The following is a 13,119-nucleotide window of genomic DNA, read 5'->3' on the forward strand; positions in this document are numbered from 1 at the left end:
GTCCCATAGGGCGGGACACAATTGGCCCAGCGTTGTCCGGGTTAGGGTTTGACCGGGGTAGGCCGTCATTGTAAATAAGAATGTGTTCTTAACTGACTTACCTAGTTAAATAAAGGTTAAATAAATAAAATTAAAAAAATAAAAATGTCCCCATAGGAGAACCCTTTGAAGAACCCTTTTTTGTTCCAGGTAGAACCCTTTTGGTTCCAGGAAAAACCCTTTTGGTTCCAGGAAGAACCCTTTTGGGTTCCAGGAAGAACCCTTTTGGTTCCAGGAAGAACCCTTTTGGGTTCCAGGAAGAACCCTTTTGGTTCCATGAAGAACCCTTTCCACAGAGGGTTCTACATGGAACCTAAAAGGGTTCTACCTGAAACCAAAAAGGGTTCTAACTGGAACCGAAAAGGTATCTCCTATGGGGATAGCCAAAGTCTGTGCTCAGTGGGCAAATACTCACATTCAGTTTTGAAAGTGAAATACTCTGTCAGGTGTCTACATTCATGGTTTCCCCGTAGAAGAAATAACGTCTTTGGGTAGAGGATTTTCAACGACCACAGATACAACACACACTGAGAGAGGAGAGAGAGGACACAGAAAGATCTGTTAGTAACAGTACGGCTCAGAGGAACAGATACAACACACACTGAGAGAGGAGAGAGAGGACACAGAAAGATCTGTTAGTAACAGTACGGCTCAGAGGAACAGATACAACACACACTGAGAGAGGAGAGAGAGGACACAGAAAGATCTGTTAGTAACAGTACGGCTCAGAGGAACAGATACAACACACACTGAGAGAGGAGAGAGAGGACACAGAAAGATCTGTTAGTAACAGTACGGCTCAGAGGAACAGATACAACACACACTGAGAGAGGAGAGAGGACACAGAAAGATCTGTTAGTAACAGTACGGCTCAGAGGAACAGATACAACACACACTGAGAGAGGAGAGAGAGGACACAGAAAGATCTGTTAGTAACAGTACGGCTCAGAGGAACAGATACAACACACACTGAGAGAGGAGAGAGAGGACACAGAAAGATCTGTTAGTAACAGTACGGCTCAGAGGAACAGATACAACACACACTGAGAGAGGAGAGAGGACACAGAAAGATCTGTTAGTAACATTACGGCTCAGAGGAACAGATACAACACACACTGAGAGAGGAGAGAGAGGACACAGAAAGATCTGTTAGTAACAGTACGGCTCAGAGGAACAGATACAACACACTGAGAGAGGAGAGAGAGGACACAGAAAGATCCCTCAGTAACAGTACGGCTCAGAGGAACAGATACAACACACACTGAGAGAGGAGAGAGAGGACACAGAAAGATCCCTCAGTAACAGTACGGCTCAGAGGAACAGATACAACACACACTGAGAGAGGAGAGAGAGGACACAGAAAGATCTGTTAGTAACAGTACGGCTCAGAGGAACAGATACAACACACACTGAGAGAGGAGAGAGAGGACACAGAAAGATCTGTTAGTAACAGTACGGCTCAGAGGAACAGATACAACACACACTGAGAGAGGAGAGAGAGGACACAGAAAGATCCCTCAGTAACAGTACGGCTCAGAGGAACAGATATAACACACACTGAGAGAGGAGAGAGAGGACACAGAAAGATCCCTCAGTAACAGTACGGCTCAGAGGAACAGATACAACACACACTGAGAGAGGAGAGAGAGGACACAGAAAGATCCCTCAGTAACAGTACGGCTCAGAGGAACAGATACAACACACACTGAGAGAGGAGAGAGAGGACACAGAAAGATCTGTTAGTAACAGTACGGCTCAGAGGAACAGATACAACACACACTGAGAGAGGAGAGAGAGGACACAGAAAGATCCCTCAGTAACAGTACGGCTCAGAGGAACAGATACAACACACACTGAGAGAGGAGAGAGAGGACACAGAAAGATCTGTTAGTAACAGTACGGCTCAGAGGAACAGATACAACACACACTGAGAGAGGAGAGAGAGGACACAGAAAGATCTGTTAGTAACAGTACGGCTCAGAGGAAGAAATGACCAGTGAGCTACTCACTTGATGTCAGGCTCAAAGTCTTAGATTCAAAGCTACCTGGTTAAACACTTCCTAGTATGCAGAAAGTAGTGTGCCTCTAGGAAAGTATGCAGTAGCTAGTTTGCACTAGGTAGTGTGTCCCTAAGAAATATGCAGTAGGTATTGTGTCCCTAGGTAGTATGCACTAGATAGTGTGGACTAGATAGTGTGCACTAGGTACTGTAGTGTGCCCTCACCTCAATACTGAAGTAGCCCCGGTCCACGTAGTCCCCTAGGAAGAGGTAGCGTGTCGTCGCGGGGGAACCACCCACCTCAAACAGCTTCATCAGGTCAAAGAACTGACCGTGGATGTCTCCACACACTGAAACACAACGTTACAACAACGTTACACTCATAGAAGCAGACATTACAATCCTTCTAGTAATTTGAAGGGTCTCTATGTTTAGACTAACATACAACCTCAAACACAACAATGTTAAACACACAACCTCAGTACTACAAAATCACATTCCTAATACTTTAGTTCCATCTAGTCGTACAATAGATTACAACCTGAATATATTCCTTTAGTTCCATCTAGGCGTACAATAGATTACAACCTGAATATATTACTTTAGTTTCATCTAGGCGTACAATAGATGCCAACCTGAGTATAATACTTTAGTTTCATCTAGGCGTACAATAGATGCCAACCTGAATATATTACTTTAGTTTCATCTAGGCGTACAATAGATGCCAACCTGAGTATAATACTTTAGTTTCATCTAGGCGTACAATAGATTACAACCTGAATATATTACTTTAGTTTCATCTAGGCGTACAATAGATTCAACCTGAGTATAATACTTTAGTTTCATCTAGTCGTACAATAGATTACAACCTGAATATATTACTTTAGTTTCATCTAGGCGTACAATAGATTACAACCTGAGTATAATACTTTAGTTTCATCTAGTCGTACAATAGATGCCAACCTGAGTATAATACTTTAGTTTCATCTAGGCGTACAATAGATGCCAACCTGAGTATAATACTTTAGTTTCATCTAGTCGTACAATAGATGCCAACCTGAGTATATTACTTTAGTTTCATCTAGGCGTACAATAGATTACAACCTGAATATATTACTTTAGTTTCATCTAGGCGTACAATAGATTACAACCTGAATATATTACTTTAGTTTCATCTAGTCGTACAATAGATGCCAACCTGAGTATAATACTTTAGTTTCATCTAGGCGTACAATAGATGCCAACCTGAGTATATTACTTTAGTTTCATCTAGGCGTACAATAGATGCCAACCTGAGTATAATACTTTAGTTTCATCTAGTCGTACAATAGATTACAACCTGAATATATTACTTTAGTTTCATCTAGGCGTACAATAGATGCCAACCTGAGTATAATACTTTAGTTTCATCTAGGCATACAATAGATGCCAACCTGAGTATATTACTTTAGTTTCATCTAGGCGTACAATAGATGCCAACCTGAGTATAATACTTTAGTTTCATCTAGTCGTACAATAGATTACAACCTGAATATATTACTTTAGTTTCATCTAGGCGTACAATAGATGCCAACCTGAGTATAATACTTTAGTTTCATCTAGGCGTACAATAGATTACAACCTGAATATATTCCAACCAGTCTCTGGAAGTGACAACAAAGCAGAAAGGTAAACATCAACTCTTTCTCATATTTTTCAAGTAAATTCCATGAAAATGTAAATTGTTAAAATAAAAAAGCCTTACTCTGACAGTGGCACAACCCCCACTACACTCTCTCCTTTCTGTCATATGTTCCTACAGAACAAACAGCATAGGGAGAATAGGGAGAAGCGTAATGGCTGCTGTCTGTCTGTGTGTGAAGCCTGCCTCCAGCCTGCCTGCCTCCAGCCTGCCTGCCTCCAGCCTGCCTGCCTCCAGCCTGCCTGCCTCCAGCCTGCCTGCCTCCAGCCTGCCTGCCTCCAGCCTGCCTACCACCTCTTCTCTCTAGGGACTAGCAGTAACTGTGAAAACCATAGAGTAGCTAGCTACTGTCTCTTCTCTCACTGTGTGTGTGGGATGTGTGCTATCATGGAATTATCTTACAGCTACCGTTTCCATGGAGAAAGACACACACCAAAGCTAGCCAGTAGATACACAAGTCAAAACTAAAACAGAGCTTTTTCGCTGGTATTTTTAATGTAGGCTATAGGCAGCGGCACAAGACCATTCTCTCTTTCATTGTCACTCTCTCTATTTATCTGCCAAACCATCTTCTGTTCCTCTGTCGCATCTCCCTATCTCCCGCCCCCCTTCCCATCACTCTCTCAATTCAACTCAGTTCACCATATTATTGGCAAGGAGATTGTTTTGTAGATATTGACAAAGTACTGCTACTATTGAGAAAATCTAAATGCGATTGATTCCATTAAGTGACATTCGGCACAACAGTTATGATTAAGCCAAAATCAATTACTCATTATGGAAGATGTACATTCATTTCAATTGTAATCTCTCTTTAACCCTCCCTCTCCCTCCCTCCTCCTTAACCCTACCTCCCCCCCTCTTCAAACCTACCTCCACCCCTCTTTAACCCTATCTCCCCCTCTTTAACCCAACCTCCCCCTCTCTTTAACCCTACCTCCACCTCTCTTTAACTCTACCCCCCCTTTAACCCTACCTCCCCTCTCTATTTAACCCTACCTCCACCTCTCTTTAACTCTACCCCCCCGTTAACCCTGCTCCCCCTCTATTTAACCCTACCTCCACCTCTCTTTAACTCTACCCCCCCTTTAACCCTACCTCCCCCCCTCTTTAACCCTACCTCCACCTCTCTTTAACTCTACCCCCACTTTAACCCTACCTCCCCCTCTCTTTAACCCTACCTCCCCCCTCTTTAACCCTACCTCCCCCCCTCTTTAACCCTACCCCCCCTTTAACCCTACCTCCCCCCCTCTTTAACCCTATCTCCCCCCTCTTTAACCCTACCTCCACCTCTCTTTAACTCTACCCCCCTTTAACCCTACCTCCCCCCTCTTTAACCCTATCTCCCCCCTCTTTAACCCTACCTCCCCTCTCTTTAACCCTACATCCTCCTCTCTTTAACCCTACCTCCCCCTCTATTTAACCCTACCTCCACCTCTCTTTAACTCTACCCCCCCCTTTAACCCTACCTCCCCCCCTCTTTAACTCTACCTCCACCTCTCTTTAACTCTACCCCCCTTTAACTCTACCCCCCCTTTAACCCTACCTCCCTCCCTCTTTAACCCTACCTCCCCCTCTCTTTAACCCTACCTCCCCCCTCTTTAACCCTACCTCCCCCTCTCTTTAACCCTACCTCCCCCTCTATTTAACCCTACCTCCCCCTCTATTTAACCCTACCTCCCCCTCTCTTTAATCCTACCTCCCCCTCTCTTTAACCCTACCTCCCCCTCTATTTAACCCTACCTCCTCTCTATTTAACCCTATCTCCCCCTCTCTTTAACCCTACCTCTTCTCTATTTAACCCTACCTCCCCCTCTCTTTAACCCTACCTCCACCTCTCTTTAACTCTACCCCCCCTTTAACAGTACCTCCCCCTCTATTTAACCCTACCTCCACCTCTCTTTAACTCTACCCCCCCTTTAACTCTACCTCCCCCCTCTTTAACCCTACACCTCTCTTTAACTCTACCCCCCCTTTAAACTCTACCCCCCCTTTAACCCTACCTCCCCCTCTCTTTAACCCTACCTCCCCCTCTCTTTAAACCCTACCTCCTCTCTATTTAACCCTACCTCCCCCTCTATTTAACCCAACCTCCCCTCTCTTAACTCTACCTTCCTCTCTATTTAACCTACCTCCCCCTCTATTTAACCCTACCCCCCCCTTTAACCCTACCTCCCCCCCTCTTTAACCCTACCCGCCACCTCTCTTTAACTCTACCCCCCCTTTAACCCTACCTCCCCCCCTCTTTAACCTATCTCCCCCCTCTTTAACCCTACCTCCCCCTCTCTTTAACCCTACCTCCCCCTCTCTTTAACCCTACCTCCACCTCTCTTTAACTCTACCCCCCCTTTTAACCCTACCTCCCCCCCTCTTTAACTCTACCTCCACCTCTCTTTAACTCTACCCCCCTTTTAACTCTACCCCCCCTCTAACCCTACCTCCCCCCCTCTTTAACCCTACTCCCCCTCTCTTTAACCCTACCTCCCCCCTCTTTAAACCCTACCTCCCCCTCTCTTTACCCTACCTCCCCCTCTATTTAACCCTACCTCCCCCTCTATTTAACCCCACCTCCTCTCTATTTAACCCTATCTCCCCCTCTCTTTAACCCTACCTCTTCTCTATTTAACCCTACCTCCCCCTCTCTTTAACCCTACCTCCACCTCTCTTTAACTCTACCCCCCCTTTAACCCTACCTCCCCTCTATTTAACCCTACCTCCACCTCTCTTTAACTCTACCCCCCTTTTAACTCTACCTCCCCTCTCTTTAACCCTACACCTCTCTTTAACTCTACCCCCCCTTTAACTCTACCCCCCCCTTTAACCCTACCTCCCCCTCTCTTTAACCCTACCTCCCCCCTCTTTAACCCTACCTCCCCCTCTCTTTAACCCTACCTCCTCTCTATTTAACCCTACCTCCCCCTCTATTTAACCCAACCTCCCCTCTCTTTAACTCTACCTCCCCCTCTCTTCGACCCTACCTCCCCCTCTCTTCAAACCTACCTCCTCTCTATTTAACCCTACCTCCCCCTCTCTTTAACCCTACCTCCCCCTCTCCTTAACCCTACCTCCCCTCTCTTCAAACCTACCTCTTCTCTATTTAACCCTACCTCCCCCTCTATTTAACCATACCTCCTCTCTATTTAACCCTACCTCCCCCTCTCTTTAACCCTACCTCTTCTCTATTTAACCCTACCTCCCCCTCTCTTTAACGCTACCCCCCCTTTAACCCTACCTCCCCCCTCTTTAACCCTACCTCCTCTCTATTTAACCCTACCTCCCCCTCTCATTAACCCTACCTCCCCCTCTCTTCAACCCTCTCTCCCCCTCTTCAAACCTACCTCTTCTCTATTTAACCCTACCTCCCCCTCTATTTAACCCTACCTCCTCTCTATTTAACCCTACCTCCCCCTCTCTTTAACCCTACCGCCCCCCCTTTAACCCTACCTCCACCTCTCTTTAACTCTATCCCCCTTTAACTCTACCCCCCCTTTAACCCTACCTACCCCCTCTTTAACTCTACCTCCCCCTCTATTTAACCCTACCTCCCCCTCTCTTTAACCCTTCATCCCCCTCTCTTTAACCCTACCCCCCCTCTCTTCAAACCTAATTCTTCTCTATTTAACCCTACCTCCCCTTCTATTTAACCCTACCTTCCCCTCTCTTTAACCCTACCTCCCCCTCTCTTTAACCCTACCTCCCCCTCTATTTAACCCTACCTCCCCCTCTATTTAACCCTACCTCTTCTCTATTTAACCCTACCTCCTCTCTATTTAACCCTACCTCCCCCTCTCTTTAACCCTACCTCCCCTCTCTTTAACCCTACCTCCTCTCTATTTAACCCTACCCTCCCCCTCTATTTAACCCTACCTCCCCCTCTTTAACCCTACCTCCTCTCTATTTAACCCTACCTCCTCTCTATTTAACCCTACTTCCCCCTGTATTTAACCTACCTCCCCCTCTATTTACCCCTACCTCCCCCACTATTTAACCCTACCTCCCCCTCTATTTAACCCTACCCCCCCTCTCTTTAACCCTACCTCCCCTCTCTTTAACCCTACCTCCTCTCTATTTAACCCTACCTCCCCCTCTATTTAACCCTACCTCCCCCTCTATTTAACCCTACCTCCTCTCTATTTAACCCTACCTCCTCTCTATTTAACCCTACTTCCCCCTGTATTTAACCTACCTCCCCCACTATTTACCCCTACCTCCCCCGTTATTTAACCCTACCTCCTCTCTATTTAACCCTACCTCCTCTCTATTTAACCCTAACTCTCCCTCTCTTCAACCCTAACTCTCTTTAACCCTACAACTCCCTCTTTTGAACCCTACCACCCTTCTCTTCAACCCTACCACTCTTTAACCCTAACTCTCCCTCTATTTAACCCTCCCTCCCACTCTCTTTAACACTACCTCCCACTCTCTTTAACCCTACATCTCTTTAACCCTATCTCCCCCTCTATTAAACCCTACACCTCCCTCTCTTTAACCCTACATCTCCCTCTCTTCAACCCTACCTCTCTTGAACACTACATCTACCTCTCTTTAACACTACATCTCCCTCTCTTTAACCCTACATCTCCCTCTCTTTAACCCTACCTCCCCTCTCTTTAACCCTACCTCTCTATTTAACCCTACCTCCTCTCTATTTAACCCTACCTCCTCTCTATTTAACCCTAACTCTCCCTCTCTTCAACCCTAACTCTCTTTAACCCTACCACTCCCTCTTTTTAACCCTACCACCCTTCTCTTCAACCCTACCACTCTTTAACCCTAACTCTCCCTCTATTTAACCCTCCCTCCCACTCTCTTTAACACTATCTACCACTCTCTTTAACCCTACATCTCTTTAACCCTATCTCCCCCTCTATTAAACCCTACATCTCCCTCTCTTCAACACTACATCTCCCTCTCTTTAACACTACATCTCCCTCTCTTCAACCCTACATCTCCCTCTCTTTAACACTACATCTCCCTCTCTTTAACCCTACCTCTCTTGAACACTACATCTCCATCTCTTCAACCCTACATCTCCCTCTCTTTAACCCTACCTCCCCCTCTCTTTAATCCTACCTCCCCCTCTCTTTAACCCTACCTCCCCCTCTATTTAACCCTACCCTCCTCTCTATTTAACCCTATCTCCCCCTCTCTTTAACCCTACCTCTTCTCTATTTAACCCTACCTCCCCCTCTCTTTAACCCTACCTCCACCTCTCTTTAACTCTACCCCCCCTTTAACAGTACCTCCCCCTCTATTTAACCCTACCTCCACCTCTCTTTAACTCTACCCCCCCCTTTAACTCTACCTCCCCCCTCTTTAACCCTACACCTCTCTTTAACTCTACCCCCCCTTTAACTCTACCCCCCCTTTAACCCTACCTCCCCCTCTCTTTAACCCTACCTCCCCCTCTCTTTAACCCTACCTCCTCTCTATTTAACCCTACCTCCCCCTCTATTTAACCCAACCTCCCCCTCTCTTTAACTCTACCTCCTCTCTATTTAACCCTACCTCCCCCTCTATTTAACCCTACCCCCCCTTTAACCCTACCTCCCCCCCTCTTTAACCCTACCGCCACCTCTCTTTAACTCTACCCCCCTTTAACCCTACCTCCCCCCCTCTTTAACCCTATCTCCCCCCTCTTTAACCCTACCTCCCCCTCTCTTTAACCCTACCTCCCCCTCTCTTTAACCCTACCTCCACCTCTCTTTAACTCTACCCCCCCTTTAACCCTACCTCCCCCCCTCTTTAACTCTACCTCCACCTCTCTTTAACTCTACCCTCCTTTAACTCTACCCCCCCTCTAACCCTACCTCCCCCCCTCTTTAACCCTACCTCCCCCTCTCTTTAACCCTACCTCCCCCCTCTTTAACCCTACCTCCCCCTCTCTTTAACCCTACCTCCCCCTCTATTTAACCCTACCTCCCCCTCTATTTAACCCCACCTCCTCTCTATTTAACCCTATCTCCCCCTCTCTTTAACCCTACCTCTTCTCTATTTAACCCTACCTCCCCCTCTCTTTAACCCTACCTCCACCTCTCTTTAACTCTACCCCCCCTTTAACCCTACCTCCCCCTCTATTTAACCCTACCTCCACCTCTCTTTAACTCTACCCCCCTTTTAACTCTACCTCCCCTCTCTTTAACCCTACACCTCTCTTTAACTCTACCCCCCCTTTAACTCTACCCCCCCTTTAACCCTACCTCCCCCTCTCTTTAACCCTACCTCCCCCCTCTTTAACCCTACCTCCCCCTCTCTTTAACCCTACCTCCTCTCTATTTAACCCTACCTCCCCCTCTATTTAACCCAACCTCCCCCTCTCTTTAACTCTACCTCCCCCTCTCTTCGACCCTACCTCCCCCTCTCTTCAAACCTACCTCCTCTCTATTTAACCCTACCTCCCCCTCTCTTTAACCCTACCTCCCCCTCTCCTTAACCCTACCTCCCCTCTCTTCAAACCTACCTCTTCTCTATTTAACCCTACCTCCCCCTCTATTTAACCATACCTCCTCTCTATTTAACCCTACCTCCCCCTCTCTTTAACCCTACCTCTTCTCTATTTAACCCTACCTCCCCCTCTCTTTAACGCTACCCCCCCTTTAACCCTACCTCCCCCCTCTTTAACCCTACCTCCTCTCTATTTAACCCTACCTCCCCCTCTCTTTAACCCTACCTCCCCCTCTCTTCAACCCTCTCTCCCCCCTCTTCAAACCTACCTCTTCTCTATTTAACCCTACCTCCCCCTCTATTTAACCCTACCTCCTCTCTATTTAACCCTACCTCCCCCTCTCTTTAACCCTACCTCCCCCTTTCTTTAACCCTACCTCCCCCTCTCTTTAACCCTACCTCCCCCTCGCTTTACCCTACCTCCCCCTCTCTTCAAACCTACCTCTTCTCTATTTAACCCTACCTCCCCCTCTATTTAACCCTACCTCCTCTCTATTTAACCCTACCTCCTCCTCTCTTTAACCCTACCTCTTCTCTATTTAACCCAACCTCCCCCTCTCTTTCACCCTACCTCCTCCTCTCTTTAACCCTACCTCCCCCTCTTTAACCCTACCGCCCCCCCTTTAACCCTACCTCCACCTCTCTTTAACTCTATCCCCCTTTAACTCTACCCCCCCTTTAACCCTACCTACCCCCTCTTTAACTCTACCTCCCCCTCTATTTAACCCTACCTCCCCCTCTCTTTAACCCTTCATCCCCCTCTCTTTAACCCTACCCCCCTCTCTTCAAACCTAATTCTTCTCTATTTAACCCTACCTCCCCTTCTATTTAACCCTACCTTCCCCTCTCTTTAACCCTACCTCCCCCTCTCTTTAACCCTACCTCCCCCTCTATTTAACCCTACCTCCCCCTCTATTTAACCCTACCTCTTCTCTATTTAACCCTACCTCCTCTCTATTTAACCCTACCTCCCCTCTCTTTAACCCTACCTCCCCTCTCTTTAACCCTACCTCCTCTCTATTTAACCCTACCTCCCCCTCTATTTAACCCTACCTCCCCCTCTATTTAACCCTACCTCCTCTCTATTTAACCCTACCTCCTCTCTATTTAACCCTACTTCCCCCTGTATTTAACCTACCTCCCCCTCTATTTACCCCTACCTCCCCCACTATTTAACCCTACCTCCCCCTCTATTTAACCCTACCCCCCCCTCTCTTTAACCCTACCTCCCCTCTCTTTAACCCTACCTCCTCTCTATTTAACCCTACCTCCCCCTCTATTTAACCCTACCTCCCCCTCTATTTAACCCTACCTCCTCTCTATTTAACCCTACCTCCTCTCTATTTAACCCTACTTCCCCCTGTATTTAACCTACCTCCCCCACTATTTACCCCTACCTCCCCCGTTATTTAACCCTACCTCCTCTCTATTTAACCCTACCTCCTCTCTATTTAACCCTAACTCTCCCTCTCTTCAACCCTAACTCTCTTTAACCCTACAACTCCCTCTTTTGAACCCTACCACCCTTCTCTTCAACCCTACCACTCTTTAACCCTAACTCTCCCTCTATTTAACCCTCCCTCCCACTCTCTTTAACACTACCTCCCACTCTCTTTAACCCTACATCTCTTTAACCCTATCTCCCCCTCTATTAAACCCTACACCTCCCTCTCTTTAACCCTACATCTCCCTCTCTTCAACCCTACCTCTCTTGAACACTACATCTACCTCTCTTTAACACTACATCTCCCTCTCTTTAACCCTACATCTCCCTCTCTTTAACCCTACCTCCCCTCTCTTTAACCCTACCTCTCTATTTAACCCTACCTCCTCTCTATTTAACCCTACCTCCTCTCTATTTAACCCTAACTCTCCCTCTCTTCAACCCTAACTCTCTTTAACCCTACCACTCCCTCTTTTTAACCCTACCACCCTTCTCTTCAACCCTACCACTCTTTAACCCTAACTCTCCCTCTATTTAACCCTCCCTCCCACTCTCTTTAACACTATCTACCACTCTCTTTAACCCTACATCTCTTTAACCCTATCTCCCCCTCTATTAAACCCTACATCTCCCTCTCTTCAACACTACATCTCCCTCTCTTTAACACTACATCTCCCTCTCTTCAACCCTACATCTCCCTCTCTTTAACACTACATCTCCCTCTCTTTAACCCTACCTCTCTTGAACACTACATCTCCATCTCTTCAACCCTACATCTCCCTCTCTTTAACCCTACATCTCCCTCTCTTTCACCCTACATCTCCCTCTCTTCAACCCTAACTCTCCCTCTATTTAACCCTCCCTCCCACTCTCTTTAACACTACCTCCCACTCTCTTTAACCCTACATCTCTTTAACCCTATCTCCCCCTCTATTAAACCCTACACCTCCCTCTCTTTAACCCTACCTCTCCCTCTCTTTAACCCTACCTCTCTTGAACACTACATCTCCCTCTCTTCAACCCTACATCTCCCTCTCTTTAACACTACATCTCCCTCTCTTTAACCCTACATCTCCCTCTCTTTAACCCTACCTCTCTTGAACACTACATCTCCCTCGCTTCAACCCTACATCTCCCTCTCTTGAACACTACATCTCCCTCTCTTCAACACTACATCTCCCTCTCTTCAATCCTACATCTCCCTCTCTTTAACCCTACATCTCCCTCTCTTTAACCCTACCTCCCCCTCTCTTTAACCCTACCTCCCCCTCTCTTTAACCCTACATCTCCCTCTCTTTAACCCTACCTCTCTTGAACACTACATCTCCCTCTCTTGAACCCTACATCTCCCTCTCTTGAAAACTACATCTCCCTCTCTTCAACACTACATCTCCCTCTCTTCAACCCTACATCTCCCTCTCTTTAACCCTACATCTCCCTCTCTTTAACCTCTTACATCTACACGTTCTGCTAGCGGAACGTCTGCTCCAATATCCAATGATGGGCGGGGCG

General features: G+C 46.8%; 1 protein-coding gene across 7 annotated transcripts in view; it reads right to left on the bottom strand.

Annotated features, from left to right (window-relative positions):
• The window catches only part of LOC115205560 (serine/threonine-protein phosphatase 2B catalytic subunit alpha isoform), a 68,844-nt gene that overhangs the window by 34,362 nt on the left and 21,363 nt on the right, over positions 1-13,119 (bottom strand). For all 7 annotated transcript variants that reach the window (XR_003880637.1, XR_003880636.1, XM_029771678.1 and 4 more), the window contains 2 exons: positions 2,264-2,388; positions 455-566 (listed from right to left, as the gene is read on the bottom strand). Coding sequence is in view for 5 of the 7 variants with exons in the window: in XM_029771678.1 (XP_029627538.1) it covers positions 455-566; positions 2,264-2,388 (237 nt within the window). In the remaining 2 variants the exon portion in view is untranslated. The remainder of the gene's footprint in view (positions 1-454; positions 567-2,263; positions 2,389-13,119) is intronic.

This window comes from Salmo trutta, chromosome 13 (genome assembly GCF_901001165.1).
Source record: "Salmo trutta chromosome 13, fSalTru1.1, whole genome shotgun sequence".
Classification (NCBI taxonomy): domain Eukaryota; kingdom Metazoa; phylum Chordata; class Actinopteri; order Salmoniformes; family Salmonidae; genus Salmo; species Salmo trutta.